The sequence below is a fragment of the Nothobranchius furzeri genome, chromosome 12, assembly GCF_043380555.1.
Source record: "Nothobranchius furzeri strain GRZ-AD chromosome 12, NfurGRZ-RIMD1, whole genome shotgun sequence".
Taxonomy (NCBI): domain Eukaryota; kingdom Metazoa; phylum Chordata; class Actinopteri; order Cyprinodontiformes; family Nothobranchiidae; genus Nothobranchius; species Nothobranchius furzeri.
In genome coordinates, this window is record NC_091752.1 from 65,243,331 (window position 1) to 65,267,713 (window position 24,383).

The 24,383-nt window shown below is 44.9% G+C and overlaps 1 protein-coding gene across 2 annotated transcripts; it reads left to right on the forward strand.

Annotated features, from left to right (window-relative positions):
* Positions 1-1,434: 1,434 nt before the first annotated feature.
* ap5z1 (adaptor related protein complex 5 subunit zeta 1) lies at positions 1,435-24,383 on the forward strand. 2 transcript variants are annotated; one of them, XM_054750706.2, is made up of 18 exons: positions 1,435-1,583; positions 2,484-2,621; positions 2,985-3,165; positions 3,271-3,421; positions 14,624-14,736; positions 14,817-14,985; positions 16,635-16,682; positions 18,473-18,613; positions 19,128-19,165; positions 19,395-19,557; positions 20,091-20,269; positions 20,351-20,493; positions 20,572-20,690; positions 23,123-23,250; positions 23,322-23,419; positions 23,496-23,628; positions 23,706-23,920; positions 23,996-24,383. In XM_054750706.2, the coding sequence occupies exons 1-18, from the start codon at positions 1,543-1,545 to the stop codon at positions 24,246-24,248; spliced, it is 2,451 nt and encodes an 816-aa protein (XP_054606681.1). In that variant the 5' UTR covers positions 1,435-1,542; the 3' UTR covers positions 24,249-24,383. The 2 variants fall into 2 exon arrangements, with proteins under 2 accessions (XP_054606681.1, XP_054606682.1); XM_054750707.2 differs by lacking the exon at positions 16,635-16,682.

Below are 24,383 nucleotides of genomic sequence, written 5' to 3' on the forward strand. Positions count from 1 at the left end.
TAAAACAACACTCTGTTCACTATCACTTATATGCTGATGACTGTCAGATTTACATGTCTGTGAAACCCCAGCAGTCCATTCAGTCTCTTTCAAACTGCATTTGTGATGTGAAATGTTGGCTGACCACAAATTTTCTACATCTTAACGACTCCAAGACTGAACTGATCCTGTTTTAATCCGGCCAGACCTAGCGCATTTCAAACCCCAGATCTTTCTTCAATTTCTCCAAATCTAAAAACCGTTGTAACAAATCTAGGTGTGAAGATGGATTAATCTCTAAGGATGGACACCCAGGTTAATGCCACTGTAAAATAGTCAGTAATTTGGGGATAAAAATTGACTCCTCACTTAATCTTGACACTCACGTAAATACGGTGCTGAGGTCCTGTTTTTTTCATCTGAAATGACTATCCAGGATCAGGCCTCTGCTGTCCAGAGCTCATCTGGAGTCTGTGTTGCATGCTTTCGTCCTGTCACGTCTGGACTACTGTAACGCTCTGTATGCCGGTCTGGGCCAGTGCACGGTTGAACGGCTCCAATTTGTACAGAACTCAGTGGCTAGGTTCCTGACAGGTACTGGATGCCGAGATCACATTACTCCAGTACTGGATGCTCTGCACTGGCTCCCGGTGCAATATCGAGCTAAATTTAAGATCTTAATTCTTGTTTATAAGGCCTTCCAGGGCAGTGTCCCCTCTTACATTACTGCACTTTTGCAAAAGTATGTTCCATCTCGGTCTCTTTGCTCAGCCGAGCAGGGACGTCTGGTGGTCCCCCGGTCGAAATATCGATCAAGGGGTTATCGTGCATCTTCTGTTTTGGTTCCAACTCTGTGAAATGAATTGCCATTGAGCATTAGGCAGGCGCCGTCCCTTCAAGTCTTTTAAGTCTCGTCTAAAGACTCATTTCTATTTGATTGCTTTTCAGCGCTAGGGTTCTTTGAATTGCCCTGACATTATGGTTTTTAATACTTCTTTTTGATCAGGATGCTTGATCTTATTCTGTCCACCATTTGTTTTTAATTGATTAGTCTCATTCCGTTACCTCTCTGTATTTGTAATATTGCTTGCTTGTTATTTTATGATTTTATGTTTTTTTTCTTGCACCACAATATATTCATAACCATACTATGTTAGAACGTTGTTAAGAGGCATGACAAAGTGTTTGAAGCTAATGTGTTTTCCAGCTTCCAGCTGGCATTTATGAACATTTTCATAAAAACCAGAAGGAAATGTAGCTCGTGGCTGTTGTTTTTATGTTTTTGTTCGTTTTGAAAAAGTGCAAGTGATCAGCAACATTTTCACAATATTTTATTTGTCATTGAATAATTTTCGCGCACGTCATAAATCTTCACTAATAGTTTTAGTATTGTCAAAGTGTGTTTTAGGCTCACGTATGTTTTTGTAGTTTTAGAACAGGTCCTCCCTTCGAAGGCGGAACTAGAGTTGTGTCATGTGACTTCCGTCAGGACCGATTAGCCACTGCACTGTTTATATTCCGCTGTAACCGGAAGTAGCTAAAAATTTCTATTTTTCTTTCAAAATGTATTCACACGGTTCAGAAAGTTTGATTAATCAAGCAAGGTAAGAACAAATCAAGTAAACGTGTTTGTTGCTACATTACGTTTCTCTCCTGTTTTAATATTGAAGCTAAAGTTAACCATCGGCTCATAATTATTGCATAATAATTCGTGTTGTTTTATCCTCTGGATTTTAGATAACTTCCTTCTGGCTGTTTAATATTTGAGCTGTTAGTATCTAAACACCAACACATTCATCCTTCCAGCGTTTATTCACTCGGAACATTTGGCTATGATTTTACGTCGAAGTAATCTATTTATCTTCATTATCCAATATTAGAAACGCTCGTTTCGTTCATTAGCTAAATTAGCTACATCTGCGCGTTTCCTGCTATAAAACGTAATAAACCATTGCAGCGTAGCTGCTGGTCTGGTTTATAAGGCAGTTGTTGATTTCCACGTTTAAATATTATATCTTGATCCGAAATATGTGCTCTATTAAATACTTACTTTTGTAATTTTGTGATCTGTCAGCTCACTGAACTTGAATCAAATACTGAAAATAAGCAAAAGTCATTTTTTAAGTTTTATTGATAAAAATGCTCACGCCATGGGATTTTATTTATTTTGAATTCTTGTTAATATCACTGTTGAATCAGATTTTTGTCCTACAACCTACTTAGATCAAGTCAGTGGATTGATCAGTCTTATGATCAATCACTTTATAGATTGATCTGTCCGTTCGCCCCGTTTTTGTCTTGTTCCTTCTCTGAAACTCTAAAATCTTTCATATAAAAGTTCAATAAATATTTTGGTTTATGAAATATGTATCGTTAAAAAAAATCCAGAAATAGAAAAGTTTAACACAACACAGTGAAAATTAGGCCAAACAACATAGTTGAAAGGACTTTGAAAGGATGAGGGCTTCGGCACTATTGAATGTATTTATTTTTGTGATTTCCAGAGAGATCCAGGAGCCTGAGCTGCAGAAGTTTTACAGCAGGCTTGTGAAGCTGCTTCAGGTGAAGGAGCTCAGTCACGAGACTCTGGACTCTCTTCAGAGGCTACAGCTCATCCTGTTTGCCAACAAATTCACCAAAATGTACGAATCACACTTCACATGATTCATGATGTGTTATCTGTTATTTCTTAGATGAAATGGTCACTCAAAAGGTACTCTCACCACTTCCTACAAGGATTGACTGTAAAATTATCGCTACTAGTTGTAAAGATCACCTAATATTTACATCCAGCCAGCCGTTTCTGAGCATGTTCTACCTTGATAACATTGCTTTGTTGTAAAACATCTCCTCAGAGTTGGATTTATTTATTGATTTATCATCTTCATGATTCTAAACTGAAATCAAATACAGGAGGAGCATTTTTGTGTGTGCCGTTGAACATGACTTCGGTTTTTTTCCATCAGCTTCTCACCAGGCTCTTTGTTTGTTTTCTCAAACCGCAGCCTGCCTGCAGAGCTCCAGCAGAAGTTACTATCGCTCCTTTCATCACCCGCAGAGCAGCTTCAGGTTCTGGGCTCTGCTGTTCTTAGAGAGACACTGCCCCCCTCTGGCCAGGAGCTGAACTTCTCTGAGGAGAACCTCAGTCAGCTGAACACTCATGCTGCTGCTCTGCTGCTCTCACAGGTTGTAGAATCGTGACGTAATCAACTGATAAGATTTGTAAAACGTATTGTTTTGATTCTAAGGCATCACTTAATCTGCCCCCTGGTTCTGCTTTGACCCCCAAAGGCCAGATCCAGGGCCGATCTGTCAAATCTCTGCGCGCAGCTCATCCGTAGTCTGGAGAGCCGACCATCAGAAGGGCCGACTCAATCGCTCATGTTCACCCTGCCAGTTCTCAACACCGTGTTCACACTCAGCCCAGAGTGCCTCACTGAAGGTAGGAACTAACAACAGGTAAAACATTTGTAAGTGTAACCGGATTACAGGATACAATAAGATAATTAAAAGAAAAAATAAACAAATGGGCCAATAATTAGGTTCGGGGAGAATTGGAGGTTGTTTAAGAATGACTGGAGTCACGGGTATAGCATGAAACGGTTTATATACTAAATTTTAATAATAATGGGAAATATAACACATAAAGATAACACACAAAAACAGATGAAAACAATCGACAATAGTAAAATGCTCGGTATGAGATTTGATCATATGAGTCACAAGTCAGCCGGCGTCAAGTCAAATCCCCACGCTTGGGGTGAAAGTCAGAGTCCGGTGGTGCGATTTTTTCCTACCGCACCGTTGAGATTGTTCACAGAAGAGAGCAGTCTGCTCTTCAGTTACTTGAGATGTCCTGGTTCGTTCAGTGGTTAAGGCTCGCCATCTCCCTCGTCAGGAAGAAATCCAGTTCTCGTTCCAAGTGAGCGATCATAGGAGTCGGGATCAAACCCAAGGAAAAAAAAAAAAACCCAGCCTGTAAACAACAGGACTGTTAGCGAGTTGGCATCGACCCTTCTCGTCACATCACAGCATAAAGTCTTACAGACTTAAACAAATGCTTCACTCTATTGGCATAGCCAATCATGTTTGGGTTCACAGTTCAACTAACATAACATCAATTTGATTGTCTATTAAAATAATTCTCAGTAGCTCTGGAAATATAATTACATATGACAACAATTGTTCAGCTCAATAGGCTCAGTTAGATTCTATTACTCTACACTATTCGACAAGAAATACATTCATGACAACAAGGATACATTTAGTTGTGTTTCTATACAGCATTGTGACACCTTGTATATCTGTAACACAATAAATAAATAAATAAATAAATAAAATGTTCTATAACAAAATTCAACAAAATATAAATTCTGGTCCTTTGGTCCACCTTTGTAAAATAATTCCTCCCTAATCAGTTAGCATTTATTTATTTTTATTTATCTATTTTTTTTATTATTAAATGTTTGGTTAAGGGACGCATTGCTAATTCTATGGCGTTAGCTATAACGCCCCTGAGGACCTTGTACATCTAGGCCGTACCACCATTAACTGGCGGTTTGAGCCGTTAACTCCTGGGAATCCCATATGCCGTACCGCCGTTAACTGGCGGTTTGAGCCGTTAACTCCTATATGCCCTACCACCGTTAACTGGTAGTTTGAGATGTTAACTCCTGGGATCTAACGTCTAGCAGCCCACTGCTGTCACCTCGGTTGCTGTAATTAGCTTTTTGAATTTAATAATTTACTGAATTTAATCTCATTCACTCACCAACGCGCTCCAACGGTTCCCTCCTACAGAGGATTGGTTCACTCTGTCGTCTCCACACAAATCTATAAGAATGGAATTAATTTGATAAGCTATTTAAGTTTCCTTTTTTTTTTTTTTAAGTTGCATCGTTAGCTTTTTCTCTTCTTTTTTCTTTACTCACCGCGTTGGTTCCAAGTTCCTAGCTCTTATTAGAAGGAGTCAAGTCCGCCTCTCCCTCTATCTATGCGGCACCCAAATCAGGGTTCTTCACGGCCTCGACCGTTGTTTTTTTTCTCTCTCTCTCTCTCTCTAACCGCTCAGTCTTTGCTTTCTGTATCTGCGTGCTGCACAGCCGTTTGTCTCTCCTCTCGCTCAGCTGCGTCGCACGGTTTTATTTCGCGGAGGCGGGACTTATTTCTCTCAGCCAATGAAATTTCAGATTCCCACCTGGACCAATAGTATACAGCTTTCCTCTTCTGTTTCTGTTAGTGATGTTCAAGATTCTTGTTTTAACCGATGTTTAATATTAAACTCGTTATTTTAGTTATTCACCCTTCCAATAATTCATTATGAAATTATCTATTAGTTAATTAGATATCTATTAATTAGTATTGTTAATTTCCTTAATTTATATTTTATATTTTATCTAAATTGAGGATGGATCATATTAGTAAGCCAATTAGTTAATACCTCATTAAGGTTCTAGCTTCTGGGTTACATCCTCCCCCATTAAATATCATGCACGTCCCTGTGCATTGTTTCTACGGGGTACACAACTTCTTGAGTAAGAGAGTCAATAAAAGCTTTATTAAGTCCTTGGAAAAGGGACCTAACTACGGTCACTAGTGGATTGCCCAATTGAGAGTAAGTTAGTCTTTGAGGAGGCTGACTACTTCGTTCAGATCTCCTGACATACATCTCTGGTTGCACAGTATCATGCTCATCCGTTTCGGTTTGATTCTCAACTGAGACAGGACGAAGTGAGCTCTCTGTTTCCGACAGAGCTGATGAGCTATTCTCTAAGACTTTGGTCTTTTCAGATGTATGTGTCTGATCGTGTATGATGGGTTCAAAACTTACATCACGTTGCTGCGACTTTAGGACACCATCCAATTGAGGTAGGTTTGTGTTAGTTTCATCCCCCGTTTCTACGTCAGGTAAGTATACTTCGTTTTTTTTTCGTTTTTTCAGGTAAGTATGTTGCTGCTTCTTTCACTCTTTCAGGTAAGAATGTTTCGGTGTTGATGCCTTTGTCAAGTAAGGACAATTCAGCATTTTCATTACCAGCTAAGGTTGGTTCCTTGCGATCCCCTGTGTGTAAGGATAGTGTGTTTTGTTGTTGAATATTATTTACCGGTCCTGAATCTGCTATGAGTTCCCTATTTGGCAAGGTGACCGCTATTTGATAGGATGGTCGGTTTAGCACTTGTGGAAGATCAGAGTGATAAAACTCATCTACCTCTTCGTCAAGTGGCTCATCTGGGTCAGGTTCTAAGGCTGAACTCTGTCTTGTATGAGGTCTGCTAGGTTTCGTAACGCGTTCTGTTTCATTTTCTAATGAAGAGAGAAAACCACAAGGCAGTAAAAGATCTCTGTGGAGTGTTCTGTTGGGTCCTTCTCCGTTCTCTGGTTTTACAGTGTATACTGGCAAGTTTTCCATCTGTTTGAGAACTATATACACTGTTTGCTCCCATTTGTCTGCTAATTTATGCTTTTCTCTTAAGCGAAGATTTCGGACTAAAACACGATCTCCCACACCTAGTGTGGACTCACGAATGTTTCTGTCGAACCGTTCTTTGTTCTTCCTCGCTGTTTTTTGAGAGTTTTTTATGACAATGTCATAACTCTGTTCCAGATGACTCTTCAGTTCTTTAACATACTGAGAATGAGTTATAGAGGGCTTGTTCAAATGCGGTAACCCAAAGGCAATATCTATAGGCAACCGAGGCTGCCTACCGAACATTAGCTCGTAGGGAGAGTATCCCGTCACGTCATTTTTTGTACAATTGTACGAGTGAGTAAGTGGTTTTACAAAATCGCGCCAGTGATGTTTCTCAGTGGCTTGTAAAGTTCCCAACATGCTGAGTAATGTACGATTGTACCGTTCAACGGGGTTGCCACGAGGGTGATAAGGGCTCGTTCTGACTTTACGGATACCAAGTAAAGAACAAAGTTCCTTGATTGTACGTGATTCGAAATCCCGTCCCTGATCACTATGAAGACGCTCAGGAAACCCGTAGTGGACTAAAAAATGTTCCCACAGGTTCTTCGCGACGGTGGTGGCTTTCTGATCTTTGGTTGGGATGGACACTGCATACTTTGTAAAATGGTCTGTAATCACTAAGACATCTTTAGTGTTCTTACTGTCTGGTTCTATGGAGAGAAAATCCATGCAAACTAACTCCATAGGTCTGGTGGTGGTAATACTCACCATTGGAGCAGCTTTGTCAGGGAGGGCCTTCCGACGGATACATCTTTCGCAAGTTTTAACTTTGATTTCGATATCACTAGCCATTCTTGGCCAGTAAAAACGGGACCGAATGAGATCTGTCGTACGTTCAACCCCAAGATGCCCCATATCATCATGTAGGCTTTGCATGACTGTTGAACGTAATGAATCAGGCAAGACTAACTGCAATGATGTCTCTGGTCCTAATTGGCGTCTCCGGTACAGTAAATCATTTTGAAACTCAAACCGTTTCCACTCTCTCAAAAGGTTAAGAACCACCGGGGGTTCTGCAATAGTATCAGTTGGCGGTTTATTGTCAGTCATAAGCAGCTGAATGACTCGGCCAATGGTTGGATCTTTCCTCTGCAAGGAGACAAGGTCAGCATGGTTATACTTGGGCACAGCAAAGAAACTGTCACTATTGTCTTCCAACTGGAATAGGTCTGGAATGGCCGCTGCAGACATGGCAAGTGACTGAACTAAACCACAAGGAGAATCAGTCTCATCCAAGACCATGTGCTTTTGGCATGTTGCCTTCACTGCTTCGGCTTGAAGTTGAAGCTCGACTTCTTTGACAGAGGATAAAAGATGAGATCGGAACTCATCTAGTCGTTGGCATTCCTCAGTGAATTTTGAGTTGTCTTCAGGTTTATCATGCAGCCTCCTAGACAGGCCATCCGCGTCAACGTTCTGTGTACCTGCACGGTATCTGATGTCAAAATTATAGGTGGACAACGCAGCTAGCCAACGATAGCTCGTTGCATCGAGTTTTGCCGTTGTTAAGAGGTAAGTTAACGGATTATTATCAGTAATGACAGTGAATGTGTTCCCATACAAATAGTCATGAAACTTATCTGTTATGGCCCACTTTAAGGCTAGAAACTCCAACTTGTGCGCAGGGTACCTAGTTTCACTAGAGCTTAAACCGCGACTTGCATAAGCGATTACCTGTGTGACACCGTTTTGCACTTGGTATAGCGCTGCACCGAGTCCGGTCGTACTAGCATCTGTGTGTACTAGATATGGGAGTTTTGCGTCAGCGTAGCCAAGAACTGGCGAAGTGGTAAGTTTTTCAATAATAGTTTGAAAGGACTTCTCACAGTCTTGGCTCCAACGATTCCCAAAGGGTTCTTTGGGGTTCAAGTACTTTGATCTACATGGTGGTGTTTTAAAGTTTTTCCGTTTGGGTGGATAACCAGCCGTGAGAGATGTTAGTGGCTTGACAATATTTGAGTAATCTTTAACGAAGCGTCGGTAATAACCGGTAAATCCTAAGAAAGATTGGAGTTCCTTCAAAGTCTGAGGCTTCGGCCATGTTTTGAGTGCTTCCACCTTATCTGGATCGGTTTTTATGCCATCTCGAGATACTATATGTCCAAGATAACGCACAGATGTCTGGAAAAAACGACACTTATCTGGTGATAGCTTGAGTCCGTATTCTCTAAGCCGTTCAAGAACGTGAGAAAGTCTGGTTTCGTGTTCTTCCAAGGAGTTGGAAAAGACGATCAAGTCGTCTAGGAAAACTAACACTTCCTTCAGATTAATGTCCTTCATACACTTTTCCATAACCCGTTGGAAAGTGCTTGGAGCATTTGTTATTCCTTGTGGCATACGGTTAAATTCATAAAACTCAAACGGGCAAACAAAAGCAGTTTTAGGTTTATCCTTTTCACACATCTCTATTTGATAGTAACCTGACTTGAGGTCCATCACAGAAAACCACTGTGATCCAGCGAGAGCAGAAAAGGACTCCTCCAAGTTAGGCAGGGCATATGCGTCGCGAATGGTTTGCAGATTAAGCTTTCTATAGTCTATACATAGACGTACCTCACCATTCTTTTTCCGAACTACCACTATTGGTGAGGCAAATGGAGACTCCGACGCTCTTATTATACCGGTTTCCAAGAGGGCTTCCAAATGTTTTCTCACGGCTTCATAATCATGTGGATGGATCGGCCGAGATTTCTGTTTGAATGGGGTCTCGTCTTTTAAGTTGATGTGATGTCTTATCTGTTGTGTATGACCAAAATCAAGATCGTGGTGCGAAAACACATCGGAGTAAGTGTTAAGTTTGTTGGTGATCCTCCCTTTCCATTCTTCGGACAAGGGCGAAGTACCGAAGTCAAAACTGAGAGGAGGGTTTGAAGGTGAAGTCTGTTGCTGCGAACTACACGCCGCAAGTACTTTCTGATCACTTTTGTCAGGTTCTGGATATGGCATAACACGATCGGCTTTAACTAACTCAGCGATCACACAGTTAGTGGGTAATGTGATGTCATGGTTAGTTTCGTTTCTTAGTACAACAGGTACTTTGTATGGACCATGTGAAGGTAAGGAAATGAGGCAACAGTCTACAATTATACCCCCTGGTAGAGAACCATTGGTGGGTTGTTCAATGAGTGCATAAGGCTCATGCTTGTTTTGGCTGGGTTGCATAAACCCTTCTAGTAACAGTTTTTTATTTGCAGGGAGAACTTCTTGGGTTCTCCCTCGAAGCTTCACCACACCAACTCGTCCATCTTTGCTTTGTTTTTTTCTGACTGCTAAGGCTTTTAGCACGTGTTGGTACCCATAAGAGAGTGCCTTGGAATCAGGTAAGTTATTGGCAGACAATTGCTCATACAAAGGATCGAGTGTGTTTGTGCCAATGAGTAGTGGTGTATCAGAGTTTGAGCTTATATCCGGAACCGCTAACGCAAGGGTAGGTAACTCAAGTCCAGACTGATCGAGCTCTTTTGGAAATGTGACACTTATCTCTATGTATCCTAAATAAGGAACTGCTTGACCGTTTGCGCCCTCGACTTCTAACAGATTACTGATGGGTTTAATTGAGAGGTCAGGTAAGTGTTCTTGGTAAAAAGAATTGGCAATGGTGGTTACCTGGGACCCTGAATCCAGTAAACAATTACATTCAACGCTGTTAACTGAGACTGTAGCTGTGCATCGCCCACCCACTAATCTTTTGGGAAGTTTTGGCACTGAATGAGCATGAACTGGCTTGCAAAAAAGTCTCTCTGTCCTTTCCTTAGAGGGACTTGGTTCTACTTTAGCACCTATCTGTCCCACGATAGGAGCTTCTACCGGTTTAAAGGAGGAGACTGAGCAATTGGCTTTGACATCTCCCACTCGCGCTGCTTCTGTCTAAGAGCAAGTCTTTTAGTTGCAACTAGTGCTGGATTTGGCTCGTTGCTACAGCTAGAAGCTATGTGCCCATCTTCTCCGCACTTAAAACAGTATCCAGGCTTTGGTCTGGGCACCACTGCTGTTATCTGCTGAATCTGTTTGGGCTCATCTGGAATTTTAGTCCCCACACGGGGTTTTGACTCTTTTTGAGTTTTCTTTGCCTTTTTATCTGTGTTGTTAACCTTAAGCTGTGCAATTTGGCTCCTGAGCTCAGCGATTTGTTTGCGTAAGTCATCACAGTTATCATCTATTTCCAGTTCACAAGTGTTTTTACTCTGAGAGCATGTTGTTTGCACATTTGAATACACTCTAGTTCGTTGTGCCCCTAAGTGTTGTTTCATGCGTGCTGCTTTAGTAGCCTGTTTGTCTTCTTCAGTGCGCAGTTTGAGGAGAAGTGCTGTAAAATGAGGCGGGTTGTCTTTCTTTTGTTCGAGTTGCAGGTTTGAAATCAGCGAGCTGTCCCAACAGCCTCTGCAAAACTGCTTGAGCAGCTGCTGGTCGGCGTCACTGGAGGAAATTCCATTCCTCTGAATAACTAGGTTTAACAAGGTGTATAACCTCTGAAAGTAATCGGAAGGTTTTTCACCACTGTCCTGGTTTGTGTTTAAGAAGCGAGCAAAGAGCTCGTCGCCGTCTTCGACAGCTGCGTAAGCTGAATCGAGATGTTCAAGGTACGTTTCCGGGTCGGATTTTGGACTAAGAGCTTTAACGATGCTCGCTGCTGGGGCTGACAGACTCTCCACGATTCTTCGTACAATTTGGGACTTGGTGAGTGAAGGATCATTTATGCATAACACTACACTACTACGCCAAGTATCATAGTCAGTTTCAAAAGAAGGGTGTGGAACTCGCCCTGAGAACGGTTTTAGTCTGTATTGTGAAGTAGGCGGAGGGATAACCTCACTGCTTTTAACAATGTGTTCCACAATAACTCGCTGAACCTCAGGTGTGTTTAAAAGATTTGGTGGAATGCAAGGGTTTTGTTTTCCAGTCTCTGTAGGTGGACAATTGTCCTTTGAGTGGTTCATATAGTTAACTTCTGGTGTTAAAGGCAGGGAATATGTAACTTGGCCACTATGGAGCATTGGCTCTGGTTCAGTGACTGGTTCAGATGCATGGGTATCCCTTCCTAAAGATTCCCCAATTTTTGCCAGTTCCTCCATTAGAAGGTCTTTAAATGATTGATTGCTACGCGCAGCTATGTCCCTGAGCTCTGACAGATAGGCATCAGTGGCAGATGTGCTAGTTTCTAGACTGTACGCGCTGGCTAGGTCTTGAATATGAAAGAAAACATCTGGGTTCCTAGTACAAGGTTTGTCATAGGGTAAACATTGTTTCTTTAATTCCTTAACAGTGGCTTCATGTTGAAACTCCACAATAATCTGATCACAGTTTGGTAACTTAATGCGCCTGTTAACTGGTCCGAATCCTTCCATAAACCCAAAGACTTCGTTATCAAGGTCTGTATCAGTTAACCCACTGATTAAAACAGCATTTGAAACTTTGACCTTTTCTGTTTTCACAACTTCCATTTTAAAACACTCAAAAGTACCAATAATGCCAAAATGGCAAACCACTGTGACCTCCAGGCACTCTTATGATGTCAGTCAATGGTTAGCTAAGGTAACAACTCTACAATTCTCCTGGCTGGCTCGCCAAGTTTTATGTAACCGGATTACAGGATACAATAAGATAATTAAAAGAAAAAATAAACAAATGGGCCAATAATTAGGTTCGGGGAGAATTGGAGGTTGTTTAAGAATGACTGGAGTCACGGGTATAGCATGAAACGGTTTATATACTAAATTTTAATAATAATGGGAAATATAACACATAAAGATAACACACAAAAACAGATGAAAACAATCGACAATAGTAAAATGCTCGGTATGAGATTTGATCATATGAGTCACAAGTCAGCCGGCGTCAAGTCAAATCCCCACGCTTGGGGTGAAAGTCAGAGTCCGGTGGTGCGATTTTTTCCTACCGCACCGTTGAGATTGTTCACAGAAGAGAGCAGTCTGCTCTTCAGTTACTTGAGATGTCCTGGTTCGTTCAGTGGTTAAGGCTCGCCATCTCCCTCGTCAGGAAGAAATCCAGTTCTCGTTCCAAGTGAGTGATCATAGGAGTCGGGATCAAACCCAAGGAAAAAAAAAAACCCAGCCTGTAAACAACAGGACTGTTAGCGAGTTGGCATCGACCCTTCTCGTCACATCACAGCATAAAGTCTTACAGACTTAAACAAATGCTTCACTCTATTGGCATAGCCAATCATGTTTGGGTTCACAGTTCAACTAACATAACATCATTTTGATTGTCTATTAAAATAATTCTCAGTAGCTCTGGAAATATAATTACATATGACAACAATTGTTCAGCTCAATAGGCTCAGTTAGATTCTATTACTCTACACTATTCAACAAGAAATACATTCATGACAACAAGGATACATTTAGTTGTGTTTCTATACAGCATTGTGACACCTTGTATATCTGTAACACAATAAATAAATAAATAAATAAATAAATAAATAAATAAAATGTTCTATAACAAAATTCAACAAAATATAAATTCTGGTCCTTTGGTCCACCTTTGTAAAATAATTCCTCCCTAATCAGTTAGCTTTTATTTATTTTTATTTATCTATTTTTTTTATTATTAAATGTTTGGTTAAGGGACGCATTGCTAATTCTATGGCGTTAGCTATAACGCCCCTGAGGACCTTGTACATCTAGGCCGTACCACCATTAACTGGCGGTTTGAGCCGTTAACTCCTGGGAATCCCATATGCCCTACCGCCGTTAACTGGCGGTTTGAGCCGTTAACTCCTATATGCCCTACCACCGTTAACTGGTAGTTTGAGATGTTAACTCCTGGGATCTAACGTCTAGCAGCCCACTGCTGTCACCTCGGTTGCTGTAATTAGCTTTTTGAATTTAATAATTTACTGAATTTAATCTCATTCACTCACCAACGCGCTCCAACGGTTCCCTCCTACAGAGGATTGGTTCACTCTGTCGTCTCCACACAAATCTATAAGAATGGAATTAATTTGATAAGCTATTTAAGTTTCCTTTTTTTTTTTTTTAAGTTGCATCGTTAGCTTTTTCTCTTCTTTTTTCTTTACTCACCGCGTTGGTTCCAAGTTCCTAGCTCTTATTAGAAGGAGTCAAGTCCGCCTCTCCCTCTATCTATGCGGCACCCAAATCAGGGTTCTTCACGGCCTCGACCGTTGTTTTTTTTTTCTCTCTCTCTCTCTCTCTCTAACCGCTCAGTCTTTGCTTTCTGTATCTGCGTGCTGCACAGCCGTTTGTCTCTCCTCTCGCTCAGCTGCGTCGCACGGTTTTATTTCGCGGAGGCGGGACTTATTTCTCTCAGCCAATGAAATTTCAGATTCCCACCTGGACCAATAGTATACAGCTTTCCTCTTCTGTTTCTGTTAGTGATGTTCAAGATTCTTGTTTTAACCGATGTTTAATATTAAACTCGTTATTTTAGTTATTCACCCTTCCAATAATTCATTATGAAATTATCTATTAGTTAATTAGATATCTATTAATTAGTATTGTTAATTTCCTTAATTTATATTTTATATTTTATCTAAATTGAGGATGGATCATATTAGTAAGCCAATTAGTTAATACCTCATTAAGGTTCTAGCTTCTGGGTTACATAAGGATGAAGGGATGCAACGGACCCAGGTTCGCTCCTCTTCGGGCATCAGGTAGAAGTTCTGGCTCTGAGACGGACTCGCTGCATTTTCAACCTTTCAACTAAACCGCTTTCTTTTAAAAGCCTTAGCGTGTTTGCTAACTATCTCCAATCACGTGTTTAAAACACCCTAAGAACATTTGACAAACGTTCAATTGTTTTTTTCTTCTGATAACTCACCCTGATATCAGTTCCATCCCCGCGTCTGATAAACGTGGAGCGCTGAAGCGTCTCAGCTGACGTGTTTTTGCACTGAGCGCTCTTTCCCCTGACCGTCAGCCAGACGTCTGTTTGTTCCATTTTCTGCCAGTCGAGCTAGAAAACCTGCAGGTCTGAGAACGTTGGACACGGTTTGATTCCTCACTCACCTCAGCACGCCGTGTTCTCTGGTTAAATCAGAGGTTCTGGTCCATTCTGACATGACATCATCGCACAGCTCCATCCGTGATGAGAACCTCCCGTTCCTCCCCATCCCAAAGGTTCTGGAGTGAGATCTGGTGACTTGATAAGTTTGTGATAACCTTCAACCTGAGTTTTCTTCACACCTGCAGATCATGTGACCCTCCTAAGTAAAAAGCTTGTTGATTGGCTGCGTTACGCGAGCATCGTCCAGGGAGGCGGCGCTTCCTCAGGAGGATTCTTCGCTGGACCCAGATCTCGTCAGGTGAGTCGTCCGCCTCGATGCAGGTGAGATTTTCTGTCCTTTTTTAGCTTAGCTTGTCTCCTCGTGTTTTTATTATTCAGCCGCTGCCGATAGCCGAGCTGGATGGCTCGGTTTCGGGGGATTTCTTCACCGTGCTCTGCGTGGGTCAGGGATTCACCGAGGACCAGTGGATGAATGTTTACGCCTTCTCCATGCTGCGCCACTGGCTCCTCACCCACCACTCTGTCTCCAACACGGCTGTGGATGCTGGTAAGGCCCCTCAGCGTCATGGACCCTCCATCTGGAAAAGCTCAAAAGACACAGGCCTCGACTCGGACTTCAGCAGCGATGACTCATGACCTCACTTGCATTTGAGACTGAAGACCTGAAAATACTTGATGTTTTACGCGGGGTGGCCATGGGAAATGTAACATCAGATCTTGTTTGCTGCCCGTTTGGACAAATCCAGTTTAAAGGGGACTTTGTTGCTGCCACGTGGGTCTCTGCTGCCTCTATAAACTCTCCCAACAGGAAAACAAAACCTCCATCCGTTTTCTGTCAGTGTTTGCTTTCAGGAGTTATGCTCCTAAAACATTTTCTAGGCGCAGCCAAGGTGTGGAGGGCATCCGTTTTGGTGGCCTGAGGTCAGGACTCTGCTTTTAGTAGATGATGTGGTCCGGTTGGCTTCATCAGATCGGGATCTCCGGCTCTCACTGGAGCGGTTCGCAGCCGAGTGTGAAGCAGCTGGGGTGAGATTCGGAGACCGTGGTCTTTAGTCGGAAAAGGGTAGAATGCCTTCTCCAGGTCAGGGACGAGGTCCTGCCCCAAGTGGACGAGTTTAAAGTATCTCTGGGTCTTGTTCATTGGTGAGGGAAAGGCGGAACGCCAGATCGACAGGCGGATTTGTGCTGCGTCTGTCGTGGTGAAGAGAGAGCTGAGCCAGAAGGCGAAGCTCTCGATTTACCGGTCGATCTACGTTCCTGCCCTCACCTACGGTCACGAGCTTTGGGTAGTGACCGGATGAAAGAGGTCATGGATACAGGCGATTAAAATGAGTTTTCTCCGCAGGGTGGCTGGGCTCTTCCTTAGAGATAGGGTGAGAAGCTCGGTCTTCCGGGAGGGGCTCAGAGTAGATCCGCTGGTCCTCCACATCGAGAGTAGCCAGTTGAGGTGGCTCGAACATCTAGTTAGGATTCCTCCTGGGCGCCTCTCTGGTGAGGTTTTCCAGTCAAGTCAAACCAGGAGAAGACCTAAAGGAAGACCCAGGACACGCTGGAGGAACTATGGCTCTCAGCTGGCCACGGAACGCCTTTGGATTCCCTCGGAAGAGCTGGCCCAAGTAGCTGGGGAGATGGACGTCTGGGCCTCTCTGCTTAGGTTGCTGCCCTTGTGACCCAACCCTGGATAAGCGGCTGGATGAGTGCCTAAACAAGCTGTTTCAAAAAGTTCCTGTTTGTGATGTCACAAACGGGGGAAATGGAAAAGAACCAGCTCTCACATGCAGGAGAGCACTGCTGCTGGAGGAACTTCAGGCCTGCTTCAGGCCCCTCCCGTATGTCAGAGCTTCTCAGCATATAGCAGCCTAAATGGGGAATGGTGGGCGTGGCCAGCTCCAGCTTGTTTTCTTAAAGTGACAGAGCCCTGAAACGGCTCATTCTGGAAGGTATTGAAACCATCATGACAAAAACTGCTGAAACATTTTATGTGAGAGGGATTTAGAGCCAACAACTTCACAAACATGTTTTGTATCGACCGATTCTTTGGTACTTGACTTGTGACTTGAGTAGAAAGACTTGAGGATTATTTTAAACAGCTGACCTGGTCCCACCTCTGCTAGCTCCTGTCATCACTGTGAGGTTGAATCTCGGCTTGCTCTTGGTTCATGTCAGCTGTCTGCTCTTTGTTTCCATCGTCTCCAGTCAACAGACTCCAGTTCAGCCTCTCCCTGTCTCACTCCTTCTCTAACGGTAAGACGCCAGTGGCCCTCCAGAGCACACGCTGAATCCGCTGAACCAGGAGCTAACACATCTGCTATGATCTTGACTCGCAGCTACACTTGCCTCTAACCTGGAATCTGTAGCCTCTCGCCCCTCGTTTCCTGTTAAACCTCCTAACGAGTCGGTAGCCAGAAGCTGAGCGACTCGCTGTAGTTCTCCATACTAACCACGCCGCACCCCCGTGTGTTTAATTTGTGAGCAAGAACGTAGCGTTGATGACTCTTAAGGTCTTTCTTTTAAACTCTCACGTGAGTCCGCATGATGAAGCCCAACTGGTCTGAGTAAAAAAGCAGAACCGCCTCGTGTCGGTAGACTCTTCTGCTGACTGTTTAAAGGGTTTATTAGAGCACTGATTTATCACTGCCATTAAATGTTCAGCTGAGCTGATGCAGAACTAAACCGCACCCGAGCACGGTTTGACCTGAAAGGATCAACTCCAGGATCGCTCAGTAAAGGGCACCTATCATGCAAAACTCACCTTTTGCTCCTTTTTCTGCTGCCATGTCGGTCGCCACTGCCTCTATAAACACTCCAAACATGAATAAAATCCATCCATTAGTTTTCTGTTGGTTTTGGTTTTAGGATTTTTGTGCCTAAAACAAGCAGTTTCAAAATATCCCCATTTGTGATGTCACAAATGGGGAAATAAGAACAAAACAACCTCTCACGTGCGAGAGAGACTTCCAGCAGCTCTACTCTGAGCCCCTTCCATATAAGGGAGCTTCTCGGCTTGTAGCAGCTCGAGTGGGGGGTAGGTGGGCGTGGCCAGCTCCAGCTTGAGCCCTGAAACCGCTCATTCTGGAAGGTACTGGGAATGTGAAGAATAAAACTGCTGAAATAGCTTTATGTGCGAGGGGTTTAGTGCAACAGACTTCATTAACGTGTTCTTTGTCGACCATTGAACCGTTTTAACGTAAGAATCTTATTATGGTTTTAGCTTTAATACGTTTCTGAGACATGATCTCGTGATTCCGCACACATTCTGGACGGGCTTTGTTGCCTTTGTCATTATGTCTAGAATTAAAGGGATTTGTCTCATTTAAGAGTCAAAAAAAAATAAATACCACCGTACCCAGTCCTCTTGAATGGCCTTTGTTCAGAGAAATGGAGATTATATTCTTAGCTGCTGAGCTAACTGCTAGCCAGAATGCAGCCAAGACCAAAGTGCGTTGCAGATACAGTCTCAACTTCTTAGTGCTTCGTGTGAAAGTGATTATTTTTAAATCTTTACCGTCAGTTTTTTGTTAGATTCTGCGGTTGCTGCAGCAGCAGCTGGTGATCGCTGCCATATTCCCTCAGACCCCCCTGTAGTTGAAAGGTGGATGTTTGACAGCGTCAGCAACCTCTGCTCCAGAGGTTGGATCATTAGTGTCCACCCCCCCCCCCCCCCACACACACACCCCCTTCACCCCACCCCCCCGCCCCACCTAAAGAGGGGAAGCGGTGGCTGACGCGGGCTGGCCAGGCTGTGTGAAGGCATGGTTTTAATCTGTCAGTGGATCGAAGCCGTAGAAACATCTCAGCGGCACTAACGAGACAGAAGTTTGTGACTTTGTTTCTTACGTCTTTCTCTGTTTCCTTTCTAGTGAATTAATTCAGAATAACAAAATAATGAATGAAAAGTCTGTTTTCATGCTGCATGAGTTAAAACCTGAAATCAAGGCGGGCGGGGGCACAATAATAATCTTTATTAGCCCTAAAGTAGTCTGGAGTCGGTCTGATCTAACATCCCATCTTTGTCCTGACCGTCCCTGTTTCAGATGATCGGTCGGAGGTGGAGGGCTCCGTGGTTTCCATGGTGTCAGTAACTTCCTCCTCCAGCCGCCTGCTTCCTCCAAAGGAGCGTCTGAGAGAGAAAGCCTTCCAGTACTGCCAGCGGCTCATCGAGCAGTGTGATCGCAGTGAGTGTGTGTGTGTGTGTGTGTGTGTGTGTGTGTGTGTGTGTGTGTGTGTGTGTGTGAAGGTGCGTGTGTGTGAAGGTGCGTGTGCGTGTGAAGGTGTGTGTGTGTGTGTGCGTGTGCGTGTGAAGGTGTGTGTGTGTGTGTGTGCGTGTGCGTGTGAAGGTGTGTGTGAAGGTGCGTGTGCGTGTGCGTGTGAAGGTGTGTGTGAAGGTGCGTGTGCGTGTGAAGGTGCGTGTGCGTGTGCGTGTGAAGGTGTGTGTGAAGGTGCGTGTGCGTGTGAAGGTGTGTGTGCGTGTGCGTGTGCGTGTGAAGGTGTGTGTGCGTGTGCGTGTGCGTGTGAAGGTGTGTGTGCGTGTGCGTGTGAAGGTGTGTGTGCGTGTGCGTGTGAAGGTGTGTGTGCGTGTGCGTGTGCGTGTGAAGGTGTGTGTGCGTGTGCGTGTGCGTGTGAAGGTGTGTGTGCGTGTGCGCTAGACTGTAAGGGAGATCCCTGATGTTTTCTGTCTCTTTCTGTCAGGGGCACAGAAGAAGGCAGACTCAGAGCTGCAAAAAGCGGTGACAACACACACACCTACACACACACACACATGCACACACACGCACGCGCCTACACACACACACACTCACCTACACGCACACACACTTGCACACACACACACACTTGTTTATTATAGAAAGTCCTCACCAGAAAATTGTAGCTTTAGGAATGCTCATGATGGATGTTTCTACAGAGACTGAAACCAAAAGTAAACCAAGCTGCTGTTAATGTTGTGTGTTGTGTTAGTGTCTGGTGGAGGCCGTGTGTATCCTGGACTGTGTGTGTGCTGAAGACGCCTCCATGGTCTACCGGGCCTTCCCCTGTATGAAGGCTCTGTTCGGTCGTCTCAGCTCAGACCTGTCCTTCGCCAGAGTCCTTCTGCCCATCGCTCAGTTCTACCTCAACCACGGTGTGTGTGTGTGTGTGTGTGTGTGTGTGTGTGTGTGTGTGTGTGTGTGTGTGTGTGTGTGTGTGTGTGTGTGTGTGTGTGTGTGTTTGTGTGTGTGTAAAGTCGATGGTTGCTTTCAGGAAAAATGAGTTGAAGTTTGTCCCACCAAAATGAACTCAACTTACAAACACAGTAAATAAAAGACAAATACTTTATTTTTACATTATTAAAAATCTGACCTTGTTCGTTCGTTCGTTCGTTCGTTCGTTCGTTCGTGTAAAAGTGTCCATCTGCTTCAGCTACCTGTGCTTGTGGCTCAGTCTTCTAGAGTTCTCCATTTGCTGTCATGGACCACATTAAACCACACCAAAGGCCATAAAAGGCCCACAGGCCACATTTTGGACACCTCTGTTTGTTATTTCAGCCATTTTAGGATTTCTGTGTAAATGGTATAAATTAGCTTCCTGAACAGCCTCAGTTTAGAGAGAGAGAGAGTTGAAGTTTCATTTAGACGAATCAAATTTTTACTTTTCTGTCTAATTTCACCTGTCCAGGTGAGATGGACACCGTGGACTGTGAGAGGGTGTGGAAGCTGGTTTTTGGTCAGTTTCCTGCCGAGCTCTTCAACGACGCCTTCCTCGCCTACGAGCTTCTGCGCTTCCTCCGACTCAACCTGGAGAATATCCAGAGTCGAGCTCCTGAGTTCGTACAATTCTTCCCAAACTTCCTGAAGGTCCATATTACCATAAACATGCACCAGCGCTTTAGAGTGCTGCAGGAAGCGTCTTCATTTAGCCCCTTTCTGCTCGTGTAGTTTTTAGCGTGGGACAGTCCAGCTGTGGTGGAGGACTTTGTGGATCTGCTGCCCTCTCTGGTCACCACAGGAACTGCAGTAGAGCTGCTCCATACTCTCCTGGATCTGCCCTGCCTCGCTGCCACTCTGGTCCTACAGCTCAGGTTTGTGGACGCAAAGATTCATCCACCAAACAAACATTCCTCTGCGCCTCACTGAGGCTGTTAGTGTGTCTGCTGCAGGTCAACGTGTTTGCCCATCGCAGATCCAAACAGTCGAGGACTTCTGTCCCTGGAAGCATTCCGAAATCCCGCCTTCAGAGGACTTTTCCTGTTTCTGCTCCGAGCGCAGGCTGGCTCTGGTTAGTTTCATTTGTTTGTTTGTTAAACAACGATTTTAAACTGAATGGCTTTTGTGAAACTTCACTTTATTTCAGTCATTAAACACATTGGTAGTTTCATACAGTAAATGGGCTTTCAGAGCTGGTCACAGATAAGGAGTTCAAGTTTACAGTCCTTGTGCATCACAAGTAAAAGATGCAAAAACAAATTTTTTTTTTACTGTTTTTATTCAAAAACAGACATTTTAGATCAAGTTTGAACCACGCCCTCATAATTCGGGTCTGGATGTTGCGCTACCAACACTATCTATAGTGTGGACGGTGTGCTGCAGACCTCTACTCAGGACGTTGTGGATCGGTGGGCAGAACACTTCGAAGACCTCCTCAATCCCACCGACACGTCTTCCAGTGAGGAAGCAGAGTCTGGGGACTTTGGCTTGGCCTCTCAAATCTCTGGTGCTGAGGTCACTGAGGTGGTTAAAAGGCTCCTCTGTGGCAAGGCTCCAGGGGTGGATGAGATCCGCCCGGAGTTCCTTAAGGCTCTGGATGTTGTGGGGATGTGTTGGCTCACGTGGCTCTGCAATAGCGCGTGGACATCGGGGGCAGTTCCACTGGACTGGCAGACCGGGGTGGTGGTCCCCTTATTTAAAAAGGGGGACCGCTGGGTGTGTTCCAACTACAGGGGGATCACACTCCTGAGCCTTCCTGGTAAGGTCTATTCAGGGGTTCTGGAGAGGAGGGTCCATCAGATTGTTGAACCTCAGATTCAGGAGGAGCAATGTGGTTTTCGTACTGGCCGTGGAACACTGGACCAGCTCTATACCCTTAGGGGAACCCTGGAGGGTGCGTGGGAATTTGCCCAACCAGTCTACATGTGTTTTGTGGATTTGGAGAAGGTGTTTGACCGCGTCCCTCAGGGGTGGGGGTGGGGGGGGGCTGTGGGGGGTACTCTGGGAGTATGGGGTACCAGGCCCTCTGATACAGGCTGTTAGGTCCCTGTATGACCGGTGTCAGAGCTTGGTCCGCATTGCCGGCAGTGAGTCGGGCTCGTTCCCAGTGAGAGTTGGACTCCGCCAAGGCTGCCCTTTGTCACCGATTCTGTTCATAACCTTTATGGACAGGATTTCTAGGAGCAGCCAAGGTGTGGAAGGCATCCGTTTTGGTGGCCTGAGGATCAGGTCTCTGCTTTTTGCAGATGATGTGGTCCTGTTGGCTTCATCAGAACGTGATCTTCAGCCTTCGCTGGAGTGGTTCGCAGCCGAGTGTGAAGCAGCTGGGATGATAATCAGCTCCTCTAAATCTGAGACCATGGTCTTGAGTCAGAAAAGGGTAGAATGCCTTCTCCGGGTCAGGGATGAGGTCCTGCCCCAAGTGGAGGAGTTTAGGTATCTCGGGGTCTTGTTCACGAGTGAGGGAAAGCTGGAGCGTGACATCGATAGGCGGATTGGTGCTGCATCTGCAGTGATGCAGGCATTGAACCGGTCTGTCGTGGTGAAGAGAGAGCTGAGTCAGAAGGTGAAGCTCTTGATTTACCAGTTGATCTACGTTCCTGCCCTCACCTATGGTCATGAGCTTTGGGTAGTGACCGAAAGAATGAGATCGCGGATACAAGCGGCCGAAATGAGTTTTCTCCAAAGAGTGGCTGGGCTCTCCCTTAGAGATAGGGTGAGAAGCTCTGTCATTCGGGAGGGGCTCGGAGTAGACCCGCTGCTCCTCCACATCGAGAGGAGCCAGTTGAGGTGGCTCGGGCATCTGATCAGGATGCCTCCTGGACGCCTCCCTGGTGAGGTTTTCTGGGCACGTCCAACTAGGAGGAGACCTAAAGGTAGACCCAGGACACGGTGGAGGGACTATGTCTCTCACCTGGCCAGGGAACGCCTTGGGATTCCCCCGGAGGAGCTGGCCCAAATGGCTGGAGAGAGGAAAGTCTGAGCCTCTCACTTTAGGCTGCTGCCCCCGCGACCCGACTCCAAATAAGCTTATGAAAATGGATGGATTGATGGATAACGCCTCCCCAGAGACATTAATATTTGATGTCTGTGGTTAGCGTTAGCTTGTTTTAACAGCGGTCAGCTCTGGACTCCTGATTGGTTCTTTTCTCGTCTAGTCCCGCCTGTTCCATTTACTGATTGGCTCTTTTTTCCCTTTCCCCATTTTTTACATTCCTTATTGGATTTTTGTAACTTTCAAGTTTTTGTTGTCGACTTTTATTCGTCGACGAGAACGTCAATCAATATTCATCACGATTTAGTCTTTAAAGAATTACAAATTAAAGTTTTTTTTTTTTTTTTTTTTTTTTTGTCTGGGAAAAAAACCCAAAATATTTCGTCAACAACAATGGTCATCGACATGAAGAGCCAGCTGGAGAGACAACATTCACATGAAATCCCTCCCAGGGCCGCTCAGGATGTTTTCTCCTTGTGTCTGTAATATAAAAGCATCTCTGTTTTTAGGTGACACCATCGACCGACTGAGCACGCTCCACGAGCTGCTGGCCGAGGCAGCTGATTGGCCGAGAGTCGTTCGGTGTGCTCAGACCGTCCCGGTCCTGCTACACGTTTACTTCAACACCGTTGTTAAGGTGAAGACATGCAGATCCATGACATATTGGCTGAGGTTGTTAGCTTTTACTGCAAGGTTGCTGTTTTCTAGATGGACGACAGAAAGCTCTTGGCCCATTTGGTTCTGGTGATGCTGGAGCGAAGCAGCCTCCTCCTCAGAATTCCCTCCTACAGCAAAGAGATTCACAGGTAGACCCGAACACGTCCGCCGATCTTTTAGCTCTGAGAAGGTCTTCAGTTTCCCTCCGATCTTCTGCTTCTGCAGGGTGTTTAGCTGCCACCTGAGGAGGCTGTGTAAGCTCCACCCCTCTCTGGTAGTGGACCAGTCTCACGAGCTGCTGGAGTTTGCTGGAGCCACAGCCAACGTCTACAACAAAGAGGAGGTCTACACTCACGTGGTAAGGCGGCGCTGTGTCGGAACCTTTTGGACTTTTTTTCTGTGAGAACAACGAACCGTTTTGGGTTTTTGTTCCAGGTGTGGGTGCTGGGGGAGTACCTGTCGGTGTCGTCTGACTCCCGCTGCTCCGTCAAACTCATCACTTCCTGTTTCGAGGCTTTAGAGGCGGTGCTGTTTGAAATCACGTCTTCTACCCCACCCCCTGGGACAATTTGTCCTGCCCCTCGTGTCATCACCACTCTGATGAGCGCTCTGGCTAAACTGGCATCTAGGTCACATGACCTCATTCCCAGGTGAGTGGTGGCAGTCCCTTTTCCTTTAGCTCCTCCCTTTTTCAGGCTGAATGATGCGCGTTTCTTTTTCTTCAGGGCTTCTCTTTTCCTTTCCAAACTGAGAACGGTGAGCAGAAACGGATCAGTCGCCTGGTGTGCTGATGAAGAGGACCTTGTTGCCATAGTAACGCGGGGCGAAGAGCTGTGGTCGCTGCTGAAAGCCCCTGGCGTGGCTCAGAGCGTCTTGACGCCCCCCGCCTACGTCACCACACCGCGGTGGCACAGGGACACTAGTGTGGCCATGCCGCTGCAACTGCGAGCTCTCACTAGCCTCACGCACTCACAGTGACACACGCCTTTACCATCATCACCATCGTTACCTGGCACGGTCACCCGCCTGCACCCAGAAATCTGACTCTTGACTCTACTTGATTTTTGCACTTTAGTTTTGTAAATAAATGATGGCATTCAGCCAAACACCTGT

What these genes read in the sequence shown, in the direction of transcription:
- ap5z1 (XM_054750706.2), top strand. Translation starts at nt 1,543, where the DNA reads ATGTATTCACACGGTTCAGAAAGTTTGATTAATCAAGCAAG. An exon ending in CTGCTCTGCTGCTCTCACAG is followed by an intron (nt 3,166 to 3,270) that starts GTTGTAGAATCG and finishes TGACCCCCAAAG; the next exon opens with GCCAGATCCAGGGCCGATCT. An exon ending in GTCTCACTCCTTCTCTAACG is followed by an intron (nt 16,683 to 18,472) that starts GTAAGACGCCAG and finishes TCCCTGTTTCAG; the next exon opens with ATGATCGGTCGGAGGTGGAG.